Raw genomic sequence first — 22,636 nt, forward strand, 5'->3', positions numbered from 1 at the left:
TGGCAGGATAATCATTTTGATCCCAGTGTGAGTGTCTTTTATCCTAATCTACCTACAGATTTTGTAGAGGATCCAGATCCACCTACTGAGCCCCCTGAGGAGGTGGAATCCTCACTCCAGGAAGAGGCCCCTGCTCAGCATCCACAGCCCACAGAAGAGGTAGAATCACCTCCACTTGAGCAGGAGGCTCTGTTTCAGCCTCCAGAGGCCCCTGAGGAAATGGAAACTTCAAGCCTTCAGGAGGCCCTCCTAGCTCAAGCTTCGGAGATACTTAAGGAGGCTGGAGGGCAGCCATCAGCACGTCATAGGGTAAATGAAGCTCAGCAGTCAGGCAGGCACAGTGTCACTGTGACACCTCTGGATCTGGCCCTTACCATAACTCCAGAGGTCACTAAAAAGGTTGAACCTTCTCCAGTCCAGCAGCATGCCTTATTGCAGGCCCCAGAGAGCCCTGAGGAGTCTGAAACTCCTCCAGTCCTGGAGGAGGCCCCACCTCAGCCTCCAGAGCGCCCCGAAGAGGTTGACTTTGCACTCCAGCAGGAGACCCAAGCTCAGCCTCCAGAGCGCCCTGAGGAGGTGGAACCTTCCCCAGTCCAGCTAGGGTCCCCAGCTCACGCCCCAGGGTTCCCTACCCAGGATGTACTTCAGAGGCCAGAGAGCAATGAGCTAGAAGCTCTGCGTCATCAGCCGCATCCCCTTCATTTGCACTTGCCCAATGGGACACCTCAGCCTCTGGATTTGGGACTTACCATCACTCCAGGGCCCACTAAGGAAGCTGAGTCAACTACAGCCCAGCAGGAGGCCCTGCCTCAGCCTGTTGAGCACCCTGAGGAGACGGAATCTTCTCCAGCCCAGCAGGAGACCTCAGAGAAGCCTCCAGAGCCTCCTGGGGAGGTTGAGCCTTTGAGTGAGCAGGAGCCACCAGCTCAGCCTTCTGAGCCTCCTGGGGAAGATGAACCGTTTCCAACCCAGCAGGAGACCCCAGTGCAGCTCTCAGAGTCTTTGGAAGAAGCTGAAACTTCTCCAACCCAGGAAGGGACCCCAGCTCTGTCTGCAGAAGAGGTAGAACCTTCTGCAACCCTGCAGGAGCAACCAGCTCAGCCTCCAGAGCCACCTTCTGGGGAGGCGGAGCCTTTGCCAGCTCAACAGGAACAGCCAGCTCAACCTCCAGAGCATCATGAAGTGACAGTTTCACCTCCAAGTCACCATCATGCTCAGCAGTCAAACGTAGCCAATGTCACTGTCAAGCCTGTGGATGTGGGGCTTACCATAAGCACAGAACCCAGGCCAGAGGTGGGACCTGGGTCTCCAAATCCGCACAAGCCTTCAACTCAGCCGTCGGTGTCCCACACCAGCGTGGGATTTTCTACAACCCAGCATGAGGCCCCCACGCTGCCTCCACAGCCACCTGAGGAAGTTGAACCTTTGCCAGTTCAACAGGAGGCTCCAGATCCATCTCCAGAAGCTGCTGCCGTTCATGAGGAGGCCCCGGGTCAGCATCCAGAGGCTCCTGGTGAGGTTGAATCTTCCCCAGCTCAGCATCCAGAGCTCTCTAACGAGTATGTCGCTATCGCTCCAGAGCATCACGTGACAGCAGTTTCTCCGCTAGGTCAGGATCAAGCTCAGCTTCCGCAGCGGCCCAGCAGTGTCACTGTTACACCTGTGGATCTTGTGCTCACCTTAAGTCCAGCATCCAGTAATGAGGTTGAAGCTTTTCCACTGCCACCAGAAACCTCAGTGCAGTCTGCGGTGTCCCCTGAGCAGTCGCAACTGTTGTCAGGCCAGCAGGAGTTTTCAGGTCAGCATTCAGCCCCAGCTCGGCCTGAAGAGGTTCCTGAGGAAACCGAACCTGCTCCCAGCCATCAGGAGCACCCAACTCAGCCTCCAGAGGCCTCTGCAGAGGTCGAAGCTCAGCCTTCAGTAAATGAAGAGGCGACATTCTCACCTCCAGGTCCCGGTGAAGCGCAACGTCCAGGGTTGTCTAGTGCCACAGGGAAACCTTTGGATCTGGCGCTTGTCTTAACTCTAGAGCCCACTAAGGAGGTGGAAACCTCTCCAGTGCAGCAGGAGGGCCCTGCTCAGACTCTAGATCCCCCTGGGGGAATGGAGCTTTCTTTAGTCCAGGAGGAGGCCCCAGCTCAGTCTCCCGTTCCCCTTGGGGCCCCAGCTGCATCTCCGCAGCCCCCGAAGGAGGGAGAACCTTCTGCCACACAGCAGGAGCTTCAGGCTCAGCTGCCAGAGCCTCCCGAGAAGGTGGAACCATTTTTAGCCTCTCAAGGGCCCCTTCCCGAACTTCTGCAGTCCCCTGGGCATACAGAGGCTTCCTCGATCCAGCAGGAGCTTTTGGAACCCCTCAAAGAGACGGACCCGTCTCCAGCCCAGCAGGGGGCCCCGCCTCAGCCTCCAGAGCCACCTAAGGAGGTGGAGGCACAAAGTCCAGTGCATCCTGCGATGACGGTTCCGACGCTTGGACAGGACCAGGCTCCGCCGAGTGTCGCAGTTAAACCTCCAGAACCTGCTATGGAGGCTGACCATCCCACAGCCCTGCAGCAGACGACAGCTCCTCCAGCATACCTCGAGGCGACACTTCCACATCCAGAGCAGCTTCAGGCTCAGCGTCCATCCCTGACTGAAGTCACAGTTCAACCTTCAGACCTGGAACTGACCATAAGTGCAGAACCCGCTAAGGGGGATGAACCTTCTGCAGCCACGCAGGAGACCCCAGCTCAGACTCTGGAGCCACCTAAAGAGGTTGTGGTCCAGCCTCCATTGTATCAGTCTGCGACGAATGCAGCTCCAGGTCAGGACCAAGCTCCATATCCAACATTGCCCAACCCCCCGGTTCAGCCTTTGGACGTGGTGCTTACTGTGACTCCAGAACCTACCACGGAGGTTGAACATCCTACAACTCCCCCTCCAAACCCCACTGAGGGGACGCTTCCACGTCCAGAGCAGGTTCAGCATCAGCATCCAACCTTGACTGAAGTCACGGTTCAGCCTCTGGACCTGGGACTTAGCATAACGACGGAACCCACGAAGGAGGAGGAACCTTCTCCAGCCACGCAGGAGACCCTAACCCAGCCTCCCGTAAGTCAGAGCCAAACAGTTCTAACACCACATCAGGGTCAGGCTGAGCTTCCAACGTCACCCAGTGTCACAGGTAAGCCTGTGAACCAGGAGCCTAGCACAACTGCAGAACCCACCACAGAGGCTGAACATTCTACAGGCCTGCAGCAGACTACAGCTCCCCCTATAGAACACCCTGAGGCGACACGTCCACATGCAGACCTGACTCAAGTCACAGTTCAACCTGTGGAACTGACTGAAACTACAGGATCCGGTGTGGAGGCTGAACCTTCTCCAACCGAGCAAGAGACCCCACCTCAGCCTCCAGAGCCATTGCATCAGGAGGTGACAGTTCCAGCTCCAAGTGAGGATCAAGGTCGGGAGCCTACCACCACTCAACGCCCTACTGCAGAGGCTGAACCTTCTACAGTCCTGCAAGAGACGACATCTCCCGCTCCAGAATACCCTGCGGTGACACTTCCTTACCCAGGCCTGACTCAAGTCACAGCTCCACCTGTTAGCATAACTTCTCAACCAGGGTCAACTGAGACAATCCTTCCTTCTGCGCAGTCTTCGGTGGTGCACTCCGCCCAATACCCCCCAGAAAAGGAGCAGTCAGAACAGAATGTCGTCACAGAGCACGTCGACATATGTGAGCTATGTACCTGCAGAAATGAGACGCTGTCATGCACTGGACTCAGCCCAAATCAGAGGCTCCACAGTGTGCCTGTTCTAGGGCCCAAGAGCCACAACCACACCTTCACCGTCTTGTAAGAACGTTTTTTTTTCCTTTTGGGGGGGGCGGGGGCCACCAGTGGCATATGGAGGCTCCCAGGCTAGGGGTGGAATCGGAGCTGGAGCTCCCGGCCTACACCACAGCCACAGCAACGCCAGATCTGAGCTGCGTCTGCGACCTACACCACAGCTCATGGCAACACCGGGTCCTTAACCCACTGAGCGAGGCCAGGGACGGAACCTGCGTCCTCATGGATGCTAGTCAGCTTCGTTTCCTCTGAGCCACGACGGAATTCCAAGAATTGCCTTTCCTCATTTGTTCTCTGCATCCCGCCTGGCATGGCAGCCTCTCTTCCAGGTCTTTCTCATCTCCCCAGCCCATGTTGACTGACTTTCTGTTTTCACTTTTTGTTTGTCAGCGATTCCCTATCTTCATTCTTTTCACTGTTGTTCCCTCTTCTCCAGTCTGTTCCATATGATTGCCCTTATTCTTTCTCCTTCTCCATTTTTTACCCCATTAGTTCGTTAACATCTCCTCTTCTCCTGCCTTTGCTCCATCCTCTTCACAGTAACGTGTCCCTTTCCCCATGTCATGGGTGAGAACACAACAAAGGGCTTAAGAGTGGGGATTCTGGAACCAGACTTTGTGGGTTTGAACCCAGGTCAGTCATTTATTAGCTTTTTGACTTACTTTCCGCATCTGCAAAATGGGAATTATGATAGTCACCATCTCACAGAATCCAGACGTGTTGGGCAGTTTAGATGAGTAAAGACAGGTGAAGCTTTCATGTCAGTGCCTAGCATATATTTGATTGTTAGCTATTTTTTTCCTGTGGCTGCACCCACAGCATGTGAAAGTTCCCTGGCTAGGGGTCGATTCAGAGCTCCAGCTGTCAGCCTACAGCACAGCCACAGCGATGCAGGATGTGAGCCATGTCTGAGTCCTATAGTGCAGCTCACGGCAACCCCGGATCCTTAACCCACTCATCCTCATGGATACCAGTCGGGTTCGTTAACCGCTGAGCCACGAAGGGAACTCCCAGTTGTTAGCTATTATGATTATTCAGTCCCTCTGTTATATCTAGAACGCATCTTTGTCACCTGGCTTTCTCTATATGGTACCCATTTTGTGCCAAATCAGGGCTAAATACTGTGAGAGCCACGGAAGTATGGCGTTATCTCCAGAACAGGACAATGATATGTGGGAAGAAGAGGACTATGCCTTTAAAAGGGCGGCGATATATAATGAGGTGTTAGAAGAGCTATAGAAAGGTACTGTAACGCATCCAGCACCGTTCCTCACTGCAGCGGTCAGGGAAAGCTGCATGGATAAGCTGAAACTTTAGCTGGGACTTAAAGATTAGCTGTGAGTTGTTAGAGAAAAAGTAGGGGGTACAGTTCAGGCCTCAGTGTGGCTGTAGCGGCGATCAGGATTTCATCGATCCGTCTGGCTGCCAAGATTGGGTCAGGCAACAGCGAAAGATGTGATTATGGAAAACCCTTGACTGTCGGCCCCGCAGGTTTGGAAGTTAACGCCCTTAAGATATGGGTGCCATGGAAAGTTTCTAAGCAAGAGGCACAGATGATGGAAACAAGGGGATTATTTTCAGTTCCATATGCAGAGTGATCTAGAGGGGAAAAGGTGAATTCAGGGAGACCAAAGTGAATGCTGCAGTGAAATCTAGGAGTAAAGTGAGCAGTTGGAGTGGGTGTGATGGGAGTAGAAAGGAACTGCTGAGAGCACCACGAAGGAAGAACTGCCAAGATTTAGCGGTTGACTGGAGCTGGGGCGGGGAGTCCAGGAAAGGGAAAATCTCGTATGTTGATGCGAGGGATGGTGTAACCGGTGGAAACACAGCAGTCTGGAAGGAGAACCCGTTGGAGGGAGGCGAGCGGAGTTTTGGGCCTCGGGTACTGGTGAGCATAAAGCAGTCAGGAGGCTTCTGTTTGAGTGGAACTGTCCCCTAGGCAGATGGGCCTACAGGTATCTGTTTGGACTTATCCCACCCCATGCATAAGAAAACTCCCGTTACTCTTTGGATGTATGTCTTACCTTCCAGTCTCTTTCCTTTTTGTTTTTCCCCAGTGAGCTCATGACTTTCCTCCTTGTTCAGTGTGCTTTTTCCTGTGCAATATGTCTGAGAGAGATTTCCGTACTGGTCCCTCTAATTTCTGACTGCCTTTACCCTTCTACTACCTGGAGAGATTCAGAGGCCACTGAGCCAAAGCGTGGGTGTTGCCTGACTTAGGATTTCTTTGTTTTGCTGGTACGGATACATTTTTGCTGTTTTGTTCTCATTGATTTGTAGAAGGAGTCATTTCAGTTTTTATTTATTTATTTATTTATTTTGCTTCTTAGGGCCACACCTGTGGCACATGGAAGTTCCCAGGCCTGGGGTCGAATCAGGGCTATAGTCGCCGTTCTGCGCCACAGCCAAAGCAATGCCAGATCCAAGCTGTGTCAGTGACCTACGTGGCACACGCCAGATCCTTAACGGACTGAGCGAGGCCAGGGATCCAACCTGCAACCTCGTGGATACTAGTCGGATTTGTTTCTGCTGAGCCATGACAGGAACTCCCAGGAGGAGTCATTTGAGGTGACTGGGGGGAAGAAAAACTTACATTCAGAGTAATTGGCATTATCTATCCAAGGAATCGGACAGATAGGAAGTCAGGTTCCGAGGTAATGCCTCATTGTTGGTGCCAGTGGCCTCGCATTGCGTCTTTACTAACGGTGCCCACTTGGAAGCTGCAAAGCTGCGGAAATTAGAAAGCTGGTCCTTTCTGCATTTGAATAGTCCCCACAAGGTGACCATGATTCTCTTACTTATCCTCTTTATTCTTTTGCTGCCTATTAAAGTTATGAACTGTGTTTCTTCACAGAGATTTCCAAGGAAACGCTATTTCTTACATTGATGGAAATACATGGAAGGCATTCCAGTGGGTTGAGACACTGTGAGTATATTCTCTCCAAATATGAATATAACATCTTCCATTGTAAGGTCCTTCTTGGTCCAGAGTTTTGAGGTCGGAAGCTGTGAGAAAAGTATTTCCCTCTCCATATTTCAAAGCAATCTATTGACTGAAATTCTATGTGTGTGTGTGTGTGTCTGTCTGTCTTTCTTTCTTTCCCTTCCTTCCTTCCTTCCTTCCTTCCTTCCTTCCTTCCCTTCTTCCCTCCTTCCTTCCTTCCTTCTTTGTTTCTTTCTTCCTTAGGGTCCTACCCACAGCTTATGGAAGTTCCCAGGCTAGGGGTTGAATTGGAGCTGTAGCCGCAGGCCTACGCCACAGCCACAGCAGCATGAGATCTGAGCTGTACCTGCGACTTACACTGCACCTCACAGTTACACTGGATCCTCAACCCACTGAGCAGGGCCAGGGCCTGAACCCGCATCCTCACAGACACTATGGTGGGTTCGTAACCTGCTGAGCCACAATGGGTACTCTAATTTTTTTTAATTGACAGGTTTCCTAAACATTATATGTAGTTTTTATTGTCCATGATGGTATCTGACTTGGAGATTTTATTTCTCAAACTTGTAAGAAAAATGAAAGTCATTTGGCACAAGAGATAGATAACGTTAGTTTCCTCTGGGGAGTGGAGCGTGCTGGTAGCCTGAGGGTCAGGGGTCAGAGCAAGATTCTAAGATTTATTTGGTTTATCTGACATGAACCAGGGAAAAGGAAAAATCAGGAAACAGACCTCACTTAGGAGGAGGTTTGCATTGTTGGGAAGTAACAGTAGTAGTGGGAGTTGCATGTATGGGCCTGTTGACGGTGCCAGACAGGGTCCTAAGCACATCATGTGGATCCAGTTCATGTACTCGTCACAACAGCCCAGTGGGGGAAGGTATCATTATCCCCATGAAGAAGCTGAGTCTTGGCGAAATGAAGCATGTTGGCTCAGGTCTCTCTCTTCATGAAGTGGGGGAGCCAACGTTTGAACCAAGGCCTTTGGAACCCTGAGCTCCTATGTCGAACCACTGGGCTGTATTACAGCCACCGTTTACTTCATAGCCCCTGTGTTTTGGGTTCCTTACCTGCACCGGTACATGCAACTGCTGCCATGTTCATTAGGATGTGTGTAAAAAAAAAAAAGATCTGCAACAAATGTGTGATATGAAATGGTCTGTGATTTCTCCTGGGGACCAAATTCACCATGTTGCTGTCCACTGTGGTTTGTTGCCTACATTCACAGTGGAAGGAAATGCTCATTTTCATTAGAAATTTGTGAAAGTTGGGATGTAATTTGATTTCCCATCCAAGTGCGGCCCTCTGAATTCAGTCTACTCTATTCACAGACCTCTGCCATAGAAGGATCGCCCACAAATGGAAATTGCTTGCATACCTTTGCATGTATTCAAGAAAGTTCAGTTTCCTAGGGAAAAGGACCATTGCTCTTATGACATTCTCAAGGGATTCTTGTCTCAAAAGATTGAGATTTTATACATAAGTGTAGAATTTCAAGGGTGTAAAAAGTTAAAATATATAGAAAAACAAAGGGATGCTGGTGGTCTTCTTTCTTGACGGGAATGGTGTTACACGAGGGGATTTGCTTTGTAATTATTAAACTGAACAGTTAGGTATATTTGGGGCACATTTTCGTTTTTGTTTGTTTGTCTTGTCTTTTGAGGGCCACACCTGTGGCGCAGGGAGGTTTCCAGGCTAGGGGTCCAATCGGAGCCGTGGCCGCCAGCCTGCACCACAGCCACGGCAACACAGGGTCCGAGCCGCATCTGCAATATACACCACAGCTCATGGCAATGCCAGATCCTTAATCGACTGAGCAAGGCCAGGGATCGAACCTGCGTGGTCATGGATGCTAGTCGGGTTTGCTAGCTGCTGAGACATGATGGGAACTCCCACATTTTAGCTTTTTAAAAAAATTTAACGTGGGCAAAAAATCAAAGGACTTCATATGCAGCCCTAACCCTCCTGTAGTTCTGTATGGGGCTTCGCAGTATGGTTTGGGAAAAGAGAAGAGAAGGGCAGCTCTGTATATTAATTTTGTATCCTGCGACTTTGCCGAGTTCATTGATGAGCTCTTTAACAGTTTTCTGGTAGTCTTTAGGATTCTCTAGGTATAGTATCGTGTCATCTGCGCATAGTGATAGTTTTACTTCTTCCTTTCCAGTTTGGATTCCTTTTATCTCTTTTACTTCTCTGATTGCTGTGGCTGGGACTTCCAAAACGATGTTGAATAGTAGTGGCGAGAGCGGACATCCTTGTCTTGTTCCTGATCTCAGTGGGAATTCTTTCAGCTTTTCACCACTGAGAATGATGATGTTAGCTCTGGGTTTGTCGTATATGGCCTTTATTATGTTGAGGTAGGTTCCCTCTATGCCCACTTTCTGAAGGTTGTTTTGTTTTGTTTCTCTCAGAAATGGGTGTTGTGTTTTGTCACAGGCTTTTTCTGCGTCTATTGAGAGGGTCATACGGTTTTTATTCTTCAGTTTGTTAATGTGGTGTATCACACTGATTGATTTGTGGATATTGAAGAACCCTTGCATCCCTGGGATAAATCCCACTTGATCATGAGGTACAATCCTTTTGAATGTATTGCTGGATTCGGTTTGCTGGTATCTTGTTGAGGATTTTTGCATCTGTGTTCCTCAATGAAATTGTCCTGTGGTTTTCTTTTTTTGTGTGGTATCTTTGGTTTTGGTATCAGGGTGATGGTGGCCTCATAGAATGAGTTTGGGAGTGTCCCTTCCCCTTCCATCTTTTAGAATAGTTTCGGAAGGATAGGTGTTAGCTCTTCTCTAAGTGTTTGATGGAATTTGCCTGTGAAGCCGCCTGGTTCTGGACTTTTGTTTGTTGGAGAAGTGTTTTTAATCACAGTTTCCATTTCAGGACTTGTGATGGGTCCGTTCATCTTTTCTGTTTCATCTGGTTTAGTCTTGGAAGATTGTGCTTTTCTAAGAATGTGTCCATTTCTTCTAGGTTTTCCGTTTTATCGGCGTATAGTTGCGTATAGTAGTCTCCTATGATCCTTTGTATTTCTGTGATGTGCGTTGTTACTTCTCCTTTTTCATTTCTAATTTTATTGCTTTGAGTCCTCTCTCTTTTTTTCTTGATAAGTCTGGCTAAGGGTTTATCGATTTTGTTGATCTTTTCAAAGAACCAGCTTTTCGTTTGATTGATCTTTTCTGTGGTTTTCTTTGTTTCTATTTCATTGATTTCTGCTCTGGTCTTTAGATTTCTGTCCTTGTACTAACTTTAGGTCTTGTCTGTTCTCTCTCGAGCTGCTTTAGGTATAAAGTTAGCTTGTTTATTTGAGCTTTTTTCTTGGTTCCCGAGGTAGGCTTGTATTGCTATAAACTTTCCTCTCAGAATGGCTTTTGCTGCACCCCATGGGTTTTGGAGTGTCGTATCTTTGTTGTCATTTGCTGCTAGGTATTTTTAAATTTCCTCTTTGATTTCTTCAGTGATCCATTGGTAGTTTAGTGGCGTGTTGTTTAGTCTCCACGTGTTTGTGGTTTTTGCAGTTTTTTTCTTGTTGTTGATTTCCAGCCATAGAGCGTTGTGGTGGGAAAAGACGCTTGACGTGATTTCAGTTTTCTTAAAGTTACCGAGGCTTGATTTGTAGCCCAGGATGTGATCAGTCTTAGAGAATGTTCCATGTGCACTTGAGAAGAATGTGTATTCTGTTGCTTTTGGGTGGCATGTCCTATTAAGTCCATCTGGTCTAAGGCTTCATTCGGGGCCTGTGTTTCCGTATTGATTTTCTGTCTGGATGATCTGTCCATTGCTGTAAGTGGGGTGTTAAAGTCCCCCACTGTGATTGTGTTATTGTCGGTTTGTCCTTTTAAGGTTGTTAGCAGTTGCCTTACATATTGTGGGGATCCTATGTCGGGTGCGTAGATATTTAGAATTGTTATGTGTCTTCTTCTTGGATTGATCCTTTGATGATTAGGTAGTGACCTTCCTTGTCTCTTAAAATAGTCTTCATTTTAAGGTCTATTTTGTCCAATATGAGTAGTGCTACTCCGGCTTCTTTTGATTCCCATTTGCATGGGATATTTTCTTCCATCCTCTCGCTTTTGATTTGTATGTGTCCCTGGGAGTGAAGAGGGTCTCTTGAAGACAGCATATATGTGGGTCTTGTTTTTGTATCCATTCAGCCAGTCTGTGTCTTTTGGCTGGGGTGTTTAGTCCATTATTAACATTTAAGGTAATTATTGGTATGTGTGTTCTTATTGCCATTGTATTAGTTGCTTTGGATTTGTTTTTGTTGCTCTTTTTTCTTCCCTTCTTCTCTTGTTCTCTCCTCTTGCGGTTTGATGACGATCTTTGGTGTTGTATTTGGGTTGATTTTTCTTATTGTTTGTGTATCAATTGTAGATTTTTGATTTGCAGCTGCTGTGAAGTTTTGATAGGAGAGTCTAAACATGTACGAAATTGTTTTAAGTTGTTGGTCTCTTAATTGCAAGTGCATCTCCAGTGTCCTGCTTCCATAACGCACCCTCCTCTTCTCACCATTTCTGACTTTGGTGGCATAATTGTGTGTGGATGATTTCGTATCTTTACTGTATATTATACCTTTACTGGTGAGCCTTGTCATTTGTGGTATTTTTGTTTCTGGTTGCGGCCTTTTCTTTCCTGCCTAGAGAAGTTCCTTTAGTATTTGTTGTAAGGCTGGTTTAGTGTTGCTGAATTCTCTTAGCTTTTGCTTCTCTGTGAAGCTTTTGATTTCTCCTTCAAATCTGAATGAGAGCCTGTCTGGGTAAAGTAGTCTCAGTTGGAGGTTTTTTCCTTTCATCACGTTAAGTATATCGTGCCACTCCCTGCTGGCCTGCAGAGTTTCTGCTGAGAAATCTGCCGATAGCCTTATCGGGGTTCCCTTGTATGTTATTTGTTTCTTTTCCCTAGCTGCTTTCAGTCTTTTCTCTTTGTCTTTAATTTTGGTCAGTTTGATTAATATGCATCTCGGGGTGTTCCTCCTTGGGTTTATTTTATATGGTACTCGTGGTGCTTCCTGGATTTGAGTGAGTGGTTCCTTTCCCGTGTTAGGGAAGTTTTCGGCTATTGTCTCTTTGAATGTTTTTTCTGTCCCTTTCTCTCTTTTCCTTCTGGCACCTCTATGATACGGATGTTGGTGCGTTTAACGTTGTCCCAGAGTTCTCTGAGACTCTCTTCATTTGTTTCCCGTCTTTTCTCTGTTCTGCATCAGCGATTTCCACTAATCTGTCCTCCACCTGGCTTATTCATTCTTCTGCCTCCTGTATTCTGCTGTTGGCTGCTTCTACATGAATTTTTTATTTCAGTTAATTGTATTTTGCATCTCTTCTTGCTTAAGTTTTATATCTTGTAATTCTTTGCTCAGTGTTTCCTGTACATTGTCCATCTTCGCCTCCAGTGTATTTCCAATGTCTTGCATCATCTTCAGCATCAGCAGTTTAAAGTCTTTTTCCTGGAGGCTGAGAATCTCCTGATCACTTGGCTGTTTTTCTGGTTTTTTCTTTGTTTTCTTTCTCCCTTCTCTGAGTATAGTTGGCTGTCTTTTCCTTTTTATAGGTTTTTGGTGTGGTGACCTTTTTACAGATGGTAGAGTTGTAGCCTCTCTCACTTCTGGTGTCTGCCCCCCTTGTGTGTGAAGTTGGTCTGGGGGCTTGCTGTAGGCTTCCTGATGGGAAGGAGTGGTGCCTGCCCACTGGTAGGTGGAGCTGATTCCTATCCCTCTGGTGGGTGGGGCTTTGTCTCTGGGTGAGATTAGAGGCAGAGGCTGTGTGCCTGGGGGGTCTTTAGGCAGCCTGTTTACCAATGATGGCTGGGGTTGTGATCCCACCTGGATTGTAGTTTGGCTTGGGGCTTCTCAGTGCTGATGGGCGGGTCCAGATTTTTCCCAAATGGCCACCTCCAGAGGAACACCTGCTGATGAATATTCCCAAGAGCTTTGCTTCCAATGTCCTTCCCCCACAACAAGCCACATTCATGCCCTGTTTTTCCAGGAGATCCTCCAAGACCTGCAGTCAGGTCTGACCCAGAGTCCTCTGGAGCTTTTGCTCTTCCCTGGGACCCAGCGCAGGCGGAAGTCTGTGTGCGCCTTTTAAGAATGGGGTCTCCATTTCCCCCAGGCCCGTGGAGCTCTTGCACACCAGCCCCACTGGCCTTCAGTGCCAGATGCTTGGGGAGCTCTTTCTCCAATGCCAGATCCCCAGGCATGGGGACTTGACGTGGGGCTCAGAACTCTCACTCGTGTGGGTGAGTCTCTGTGAACCAGTTCCTTTCCAGTCTGTGAGGCGTCCCACCCAGGAGGTATGGGGTTGCTTCTATGGCATAATCGCCCCTCCTACCTCCTGATGTGGCCTCCTCTTTGTCTTCTGGAGTGGGATATCTTTTGGAACGTTTCCAGTCCATTTGGTTGAAGATTGCTCAGCATTTGGTTGTAATTTTGTTGTTTTTAGGAGAGAAGTTGAGCTCCAGTCCTTCTATTCCACCATCTTAATCCCATCTCCTCTGGGTTTCCCACTGTCAATCCTTTGGGTTCTGCAGTTCCTGCCGGTCAGGCAAAAGTTGCTGTCTTTTTGAGGCTCCTGCTAGCTCTGCAGCATGGCGGAGACGTTTCCCCAGGACTCTCAGCTCTGCCTCGGGAGCAAGAGGTCCCGGCAGGTGCTCTTCCTTATCCCACACTCGCCCCAGAACTCCAAGGCCTACACTCAGCCCCTGAGCAGCCTTCGGGGTCACCCGACACCCCTGCCAGCTGAACCAGGAGTCGGAGGCAGAGGCGGCAGGCCCCAGCAAGGAGCACAACCAGCTCTGCAAGGTTGATGCCAACCAGAGCTGAACTCTAACAGAGACTTTGTGATCTAAAGAGTAGACGTTAACTATGTGATTTGGTGGGAAGAGTGGATGGGTTGTGGTGTGTGTGTGAGAGAGAGAGATAGATAATGGGGGGGAGGGGAGAGGGGGAGAGAGAGAGCAGGGGAGGGAGAGAAGGACACAAAGGAGGGCATGAGAAGAAAGGCTGAAATGAAAACAAGAGCAGGGAGTTCCCTGGTGGCCTAGCAGTTATGGATCTGACGTTATCACTGCAGTGGTTCTGATTACAGCTGTGGTGCAGGTTTGATCCCTGGCCTGAGAACTTCCACATGCTGTGGGCACAGTCAAAAAATTTTTTGGGAGTTCCCGTAATGGCGCAGTGGTTAACGAATCCGACTAGGAACCATGAGGTTGCGGGTTCGGTCCCTGCCCTTGCTCAGTGGGTTAACGATCCGGCGTTGCCGTGAGCTGTGGTGTAGGTTGCAGACTCGGCTCGGATCCCGCGTTGCTGTGGCTCTGGCGTAGGCTGGTGGCTACAGCTCCGATTCAACCCCTAGCCTGGGAACCTCCATATGCCGCGGGAGCGGCCCAAGAAATAGCAACAACAACAACAACAACAACAAAAAGACAAAAGACAAAAAGACAAAAAAAAAATTTTTGAAAATAAATTATATTAAAACAGAGCAGAGATCACCATCCCTAAGTTAAATAAGAATTGGGTTGTGAGGGAACATGATGGAGGATAATGTGAGAAAAAGAATACATGTGTGTATGACTGGTTCACTTTGCTGTAGAGTAGAAATTGACAGGCCACTGTAAATCCATTATAATAGAAAAAATAAAAATCATTTTAAAACAATGGGGGTGGGAGTTCCTGCTGTGGCACCGTGGGTTAAGAGTCCTACTGCAGTGGCTCATGTGTCTGAGAGGTGAGGGTTTAATCCCCGGCCAGGCACAGTGGGTTAAAGGATCCAATATTTGGCGCAGCCACGGCGTAGGTGGCAGCTGCCACTCAGCTTCAATCCCTAGCCTGTGTGTGGCCATAACCATTTAAAAAATAATAATAATAAATAAATAGAAAAGAATTAGGGGAGTCCCATCGTGGCTCAGTGGTTACCAATCCGACTAGGAACCATGGGGTTGCAGGTTTGATCCCTGGCCTTGCTCAGTGGGTTAAGGATCCGGCGTTGCCATGAGCTGTGGCGTAGGTCACAGACGCGGCTCGGATCCGGCATTGCTGTAGCTCTCGTGTAGCTACAGTTCTGATTTGACTGCTAGCCTGGGAACCTCCATGTGCCACTAGTATGGCCCTGAAAAGATATTAAAAAAAAAAAAAAAAAAAAAGTATTATGGCGTTTAGGTGTCACCATTACCCATGTTTTCCCCACATCTGGGAGTCGGTCCTATGTAGTAAATAGTTGTAGTTATTTTGCATTTTGATCCAGAAATAACCTTTTCATTTTTCAGAATTCTCAGGGATAATGCTTTGACCGAGTTACATAAGGATTCCTTTGAAGGCTTGCTGTCCCTCCGGTATTTGTAAGTTAATTAGTTAATCATATGTACTTATGAGTTCTTATCTATACAGTAGAGTATCTATAAAGTAATTAATGGGTTCTAGATAGATCACCTCAACAATTTCTTCCAGCCAGAAAATTCTACAATTCTGTAAGTCTGCGTAGGGCCCCAGCCCATCTCTAGTTAAATATCTGCCGGGCATTTAAATTTTTTAATTATCGAGACAAGATGTAAATAGAAAAACACCCTTTGGTTGTAGAGGAAGAGTGGTAATGAGGCCTGAGCCATTATACACAGGCACATGAACCTTAGAAGTGTTCCTCTATTATCCATTAAAATTGAGTTTATGATCCATGGGTCAAATCTGGCCCTTGGTCCACTCTTATTTATAGAGTCCACAAGTTGAGGACGATTTTTAAAGGGCTGTGAATGAAAAAAAGGGAGAGAGAAAGAAAGAGAAATATGCAACAAACTGTATGTGGCCTGCAAATCCTAAATATCTGGCTTTTATAGAAAGGTTTGAAAAAGTTAGTGTAGTAAGACAAGAGGAATTAAAGTTAACCTCTCAACTTGTCACCTATAGGAGAAGAAAATATACAGCATGTCGATTAATATGAATGCCACGAACTCATAATTTTGGTAATTGAACCTAAATGAACATTTCAATATTTAAGCAGATGAATTATGTAAATAGTATTGTCAAGAACACATTAAGTTGGAGTTCCTGTCATGACTCAGTGGTTAACAAATCCAACTAGGAATCGTGAGGTTTCGGGTTCGATCCCTGGCCTCGCTCATTGGGTTAAGGGTCCGGTATTGCCATGAGCTGTGGTGTAGGTCGCAGACGCGGCTCGGATCTGGCGTTGCTGTGGCTGTGGCGTAGGCCGGTAGCTACAGCTCCGATTGGACCCTTAGCCTGGGAACCTCCACATGCCGCAGGAGTGGCCCTAGAAAAGGCAAAAAAACAAAAAACAAAAAACAAAACCAATCTATAAAAAAGCCGAAAAAGGATGTGTCAGGCCCTGTGCCTAGTGTGGTAAACATAAGGGTGGGTAAGACAGGATTCCTTCTAGCCACTCATGATCTCACCGGAAAAATGCACATGTAAGTGCAGACCGTACTAGAGAAGCACTGAAGGATGACAGGGTGCTGTAGAGGCCCGAAGAGGGAGCCATGAAGTAAGAAAACTGCACTTCTTTTAAAACAGTCATTTCCTCCCCATTTCTCTTATTTACTCCCCAGATGTATGTTTATTTTGTAAATATTAGCGTTTGCTTTATGTCCATGCGTTGGCTTAAAAAGGAGAGACGAGGAGTTCCCGTCATGGCGCCACATAAAGGAATCTGACTAGGAACCGTGAGGTTGCGGGTTCGATCCCTGGCCTTGCTCAGCAGGTTAAGGATCTTGCTTGGCTGTGAGCTGTGATGTAGGCCACAGACCAGGCTAGGATCTGGAGTTGCCGTGGCGTAGGCTGGCAGCTGTAGCTCCGATTAGACCCCTAGCCTGGGAACCTTCATATGCTGCGGGTTCGGCCCTAAAAAGCAAAAAAAAAAAAAAAAAAAAGAGGAAAAAAAAAAAAAAAAAGACAATGCACATGAGCACGATCTAGTCCATACTTTTAGGTGTTTATGCTGAGAGGAACTGGGATGCAAAAGAGGCTATCTTCCAAAGAAGAAATGGATCAGGGCGGTGAGTGCTATGAGTTGTTTTGGTGCATGGAAGAGGGAAAAAAAGATCCAAAAAATTGGATCAGGGGAGATAACTGTTTACAAAAACAGTGCTGTTTAAATGAGACCGGGAAAGGCCCTTGGGTATCATGAGACATCGTGGGAAGAGTAAGCTTGCAAAGGCAAGTGGGAGAAAGGCGAAACACGGAAAAGATACTGTTGAGTACCTGTAGAGTACAAGTAGGGAGAGTAGGCGATTAGAGCCTGATCCTCTAGGGTTTGGGAGGCTGAGCCAAGGATAACACGCCCTGTCATGTTACCAGAGCAGAGCTCTAGAACAATCTTTAGCCTGCAACAGAGTCAATCCGTTGGAGGCTTGTTAAAACACAAGCTCCAGGGAGTTCTCGTCCTGGCTCAGCGGTTAACGAACCTGACTAGCATACATGAGGGTGCAGGGTGGATCCCTGACCTCGCTCAGTGGGTTAAGGATCTGGCTTTGCCTTGAGTTGTGGTGTAGGTCACGGTCAAGGCTCGGATCCCGCATTGCTGTGGCTGTGGTGTAGGCTGGCAGCCGTACCTGCTCTTGGACCCCTACCGTGGGAACCTCCATATGCCGTGTGTGCGGCCCTGGAAAGACGAAAAGAAAAGGAAAAAAACCCCGCAAGCTCCATCCCCACAGTTACCGATTCAATTGGTCCAGAGTAGCGCTGAGTACAATGTATCTTCAGTGAGTTCCCAAATGATGCTGATATTTGAGAATCACCTGTGTAGAGTTAATGTGGCGATTGTGTACAGGATGGCTTAGAAAGGGAGAGACTAGTGATGCAAACACCAGTCAGAAGACAGTTATACCCACCCAGATGAAATGAGAGACTAAGCTGGAATCGTTAGGACGTAAGATAGCTACTACGGTCAACAGTGAGTATTTTCAAGTGAAAGTCAGTATGAAAAAGAAAGTACAGTACTGGGTTAGTTTGGAGTTACATGTTAACGAGAGGAGTACCTTCCTTTCAAGTTGTGTCGAAGGATATGATTTTATTTTATTTTATTTTATTTTATGGGCCGCACCTCCAGCATAGGGAGTTCCCCAGGCTAGGGTTCGAAGGGTCGAATTGGAGTTGCTGCCTCCGGACTACAACAGCAAGGCCAGATCCCAGCCGTGTCTGTGACCTACACCGCAGCTCACGATTCCCTAACCCACTGAGTGAGGCCAGGGATGGAACCTGCATCCTCCTGGATGCCAGTGAGATTTGTTTCCGCCGAGCCACGATGGGAGCTCCCAAGAAGGATATCTTTGATTTCTTCTGGTGTTGAATTGGCCTAGAAAAACATGATGAAACTGGGAGGGGTGTAAATGTAAGAATATTCTTTTTAGCTGTAAGAAATTACTTGTGGAGATTAAAACTTTGAGCTCATCATCTAGACTTTGAGGAGACCATGAAAGGTCATCTTATCAAGTCTTCTGCTCTCGGGAAAGCTTACCTCCAAGATCTATCAAGGTCCATAGTTGTATATTTTGCTTATGAAGCTCGTGAAGGTGTGACACTTAAGAGAGGTGAAGAGAGGGTTAGGGGCTCTGGAAGGCTCAAGTCACATTTCCTAAGGTTTAGCGTTGAGACAAAAGCAGCTTATTCATTGGTATCATTCTAAGCTCTACTGGTTATTCCTACTAATTGGAAATGTACTAGCTAATTGAGGCGCTATTTTCCTTTTCCTTTTCCTAGGGACTTATCCTGCAACAAAATACAATCTATTGAAAGACGTACATTTGAATCGCTACCTTTTTTGCAATACGTGTAAGTTGCAACTATAAACGTCATTATGTTGGAATTGTTATAAAGACTATTTGTTTAATGAAAGTAATTTGTTACTCATTTTGGAATACTAAAATTGCTACAACAACGATGGAGGAAATCTCTTTTTGTCTCTAGTAAAGATTAGCCTGGGAATTATTGCACATATCGGAGTGACTAATCATAGAGCAGTGGCTCTCAACCAGGGTGATTTTGCACGCAGGCGACATTTGGCAATGTCCGGAGATAATTTTTGGCTGTCAGAACGGTAGATGTACTGCTGGCATCCAGTGGACAGAGGCCAGAGATGCTGCCACACATCCTGCAGTGTACAGGAGAGCCCCCAGCAAAGAACTATCCAGCCCCAAATGTCAAGCGTGCTGCCCTTCTCTGGAGAAATAAAGATCACGAGGCACAAATATTTATTGCACCTTTGCTCTTTTGTATCTGATGCACCACGTAAATAATCATGAACATGTATAAATCCCGAGCAGATGTCCTCCGCAGTGAGAGTTCTTTAATGTGTGGAGGGAGTATTGAGGTTATGTGTCATCCTGTATAGATTAGGATTACTGCCAATGGTTAAATGTTCGGACAGAATAAATGTTTTTTCCTCTTTTGCTTGTGTCTTTTTTGTAGAAATCTTGGTTGCAATTTAATCACAGAGGTGAGCTTTGGAACGTTTCAAGCCTGGCATGGAATGCAGTTTTTACACAAGTTGTAAGTGCAATAGAAGATGAATACATGTAAAAAGAACCCTATGCATTAAAACCTAAGATAGGCGTTCCCGCTGAGGAGCAATGAGCAGCATCTCAGGAGCATTGGGATGTAGGTTTGAGCCCTGGCCCAGCACAGTGGGTTAAGGATCCTTCATTGCTGCAGTTGCTGCTCGGATCTGATCCCTCGCCTGGAAATTCCGTATGCCACGGGGCGGCCAAAAAAAGAAAAAGAAAAAAAAAAATCAAAGTCCAGTATGAATTCCAGAAAAGACATCCTGAGGTCCCTGTATTTATTTTCCAAGTGAGGAAACTAAGGTACAAAGAGGCCAAGAGCCGGGTCTAACTCAGCAATGAAATGCTTTCCTTTCCATAGTACTGGTCTTGGGCATGGGCAACCAGAGACACCAAGCAAAACAGCCAGGTTAGCATTGTCACGGAATCCCATGGCTAATCCCAACCCCGCTGCTCCAGTGTGCGCATGGTCCGTGAAGTTCTCCTTTTGAATTTAACTTTGCTTCCTGCTCCTGGGCAAAGTCCTAGCTGCTTATAACTGAGTACGCAACACAGAGCTGCCAATAACTGAGTTGAGCACAGAATTCTTCAGGGAGCAAAAGGTGTGGCTGCTTCCTCAACCATTAGCTTCTTTGACGTGGCAAAGCAGAACGAATTCCCGAACACCCACCGCAGGCAGGCCCTTCTCTCCCCACCTCCCAGAACATTATTGTTCAGAAAGTATATACCTGGAACGTGAATTCTCTTGGCCGATAGGAACCTTCAAGATAGGGAAAAAGATGTGGTTTGTGTTCAGCTGTAGTGTGGAAATCTTAAAGAGAATACATACATACAAGGATATACAATTCTGTATACGTTCTTTCCTGACTGCTCTTCAGTAGGAGATGTGGGTTTTATACTCGTGCAGCCAGGACATTCTGTGATTTCTCTGTGACTCCAGGGAATGAGAGCGGGTATGTTCAGGGGCCTGAATGGGGATTTTAGACTTAAGGTGAAGAGCTTCTTCTAAACCTGGCTTTGGAAAAGACTCCCTTCGCTGAATTCAGAAATCCAGTTTCACATAGTTCATTTCAGGTTAATTAATGCAGGTGTCGAGGGTGGTCTGGAGCTAGAGGATCAGTTCCTGCGGATGCCTGTCTGTGGTGGCCTCCCTCATCCCCTCGGTAATTTGCTGGTGCCGACCTTGGGGAAGGAGCTCCAGGGTCAGTGTTTCGTTTTGTTTTGCTTGGTTTTGTTTCGTTTTGTTCTGTTTTTGAACTGACACATCTGAGAGCAGGCCCATTGGGTCCCTAAAGCAGGAGGTTGTAGTAGCAGTATCAATACAGGGTCTTGGAGTTCCCGTTGTGGCGCAGTGGTGAACGAATCCAACTAGGAACCATGAGGTTTCGCGTTCGGTGCCTGCCCTTGCTCAGTGGGTTAATGATCCGGCATTGCCGTGAGCTGTGGTGTAGGTTGCAGACGCGGCTCGGATCCCGCGTTGCTGTGGCTCTGGCGTAGGCCGGTGGCTACAGCTCCGATTCAGCCCCTAGCCTGGGAACCTCCATATGCCGCGGGAGCGGCCCAAGAAATAGCAACAACAACAACGACAACAACAACAACAACAACTAAAGACAAAAGACAAAAAAAAAAAAAAAAAAACACAGGGTCTTAAACGCAGCACATTTTCTGAACATTTTATAACACGGGGAGTCCCTTATGAGAATCCGAGTAACGTAGGCAACACGGGAAAATGCATTGTGGAATCACAGTGGATGAAAGTTCACGAATTCATGCTCAGTGATTTACCGAGGGCCATGCCTACTGAGTGTCAGCGCTGTAGTAAGTGCTGGGGTATGAAGAAGACTAGGACAGGGACTTTGTCCCTGAGAAACGTTTGCACTGGAAGGAGAAAGATGGATGTGGATGGGGAAACGTGAAAGCCCTGCAGCCGGGTGGCCAGGTGTGGGTGGGGGCCGAAGGAGAAAGTGGGTCGTGCATTAGGAAAGATTCCTGAGGAAGGGGCACCAACCGGTTCCTCTGGAATTTCTGTGTTCACCTCCCCCCCGCCCCCCCGCCCCGTTTCAGGGCCACACCTGTGGCATGTGGAGGTTCCGAGGCTAGGGCTTGAATGGGAGCTGTAGTCACTGGCCTACCCCACAAGCACATCCACTCGGGATCCGAACCATGTCTGGGACTTACATCACGGCTCACGGCAACGCCGGCTCTTAACCCACTGAGCAAGGCCAGGGATCAGTCCCGCGTCCTCATGGATGCTGGTTGGGTTCGTTAACGGCTGAGCAGCGACGGGAACTCCAGCACCTACTCTCCTCTCCTCTCCTCCCAGCTGCCTCCTCGTCTTCCCCCCTGTATCGCGAGAAATCTTCCTTCTCTCAGAAGCATAGCGAGTCTTCCTCTGCCCCCTAACAAGTACTTCTGTCCCAGGCACCATGCCGTACTTTTCCTTACTGTACAAGGAAGACAGTAGTGCTTGGTATATAGTCAGTGCTGAGCATGTGTTACCTCACATAATATCTCAGGGTTCTCACCCCAGCAACTCTCGTGACGCAGATATTATCATCCCCATTGTGGGGAAGAGGAAATGGCAACTCGGAGACGTTGGATAACTTGCTGAGATTCACACCACTAACAAGTGGCAGAACCGCTTAGGAGCCTGCCAGTGATTTCCTATGCAGCTCCGCAGGTCCTTGTCAAAGGCGGTAAATGGTGGCAATGTGGCTTTTTGTGCCTTGTATCCCAACGTTGGTTTCTAATGTGACTAGGACCTTTAGAGCAGGGAGTTCTTTTTCCCTGTGAGAGTTCCTTGCTTCTGGCACTCCTGGCGTGCCACCCCTGGGCACCCCATCTGCACCGGCCACTGGCCAGTGCAGCTGTGACGTCATTACTGCTGAGCACCTACTCTGTGCCCAGCCTGTGCCAGGTGCGTTGCACGTGCTCTTTCATTTAATCCTCCAACTGCCTTATGAGGTAAATGGTCCTGAGACTCAGAGATGTTTCTTGCTCGAGTGACTTCCCCAGCAGGTGACATCCAGAATTCAACTCCAGATCTGCCTGATTCCCCGGCCCTTGCTTCTTCCACTGTTCCCGACTGCCAGGGACTCTTCCTCAAGCTATTCTCAGAGCTTTGATGAAGATACAGGTTCACCATTTCGGATTCCCTGAGAGAGGGTTCATGTGGTGCAGTTAGAGGTCTCGGATTGAGGAGCCTCCCGTGGGGAGTCATGTTCTCATGGCTGCTGAAGCTGTGTAGAAGGATTAGGGAAAGGGGGTGCTTCGTCCCCAAGTCCTTCAAACATGTTGGAACAGGGTCAGGATCTCTCTGCTTATTTCTTTGACTGCCTTCTGCCAAGGACCCAGTTTTCCCTGC

At 47.9% G+C, this 22,636-nt stretch overlaps 1 protein-coding gene across 4 annotated transcripts in view; it reads left to right on the top strand.

The window, feature by feature from the left end:
- LOC102158372 (uncharacterized) overlaps positions 1-22,636 on the top strand; it is a 40,720-nt gene that overhangs the window by 684 nt on the left and 17,400 nt on the right. For 2 of the 4 annotated variants that reach the window (XM_084984172.1, XM_084984174.1), the window contains exons 2-6: positions 59-3,836; positions 6,685-6,756; positions 15,031-15,102; positions 18,473-18,544; positions 19,181-19,261. In XM_084984172.1, the coding sequence (XP_084840298.1) occupies positions 59-3,836; positions 6,685-6,756; positions 15,031-15,102; positions 18,473-18,544; positions 19,181-19,261 (4,075 nt within the window). The remainder of the gene's footprint in view (positions 1-58; positions 3,837-6,684; positions 6,757-15,030; positions 15,103-18,472; positions 18,545-19,180; positions 19,262-22,636) is intronic. The other 2 variants (XM_084984173.1, XM_084984175.1) reach the window with 2 other exon arrangements.

This window comes from Sus scrofa, chromosome 12, assembly GCF_054392235.1.
Source record: "Sus scrofa isolate SSC_HxYL_T2T_F1_AM1 chromosome 12, Sscrofa_HxYL_maternal_Yorkshire_Landrace_v2.0, whole genome shotgun sequence".
NCBI classification, from domain to species: Eukaryota; Metazoa; Chordata; class Mammalia; order Artiodactyla; family Suidae; genus Sus; species Sus scrofa.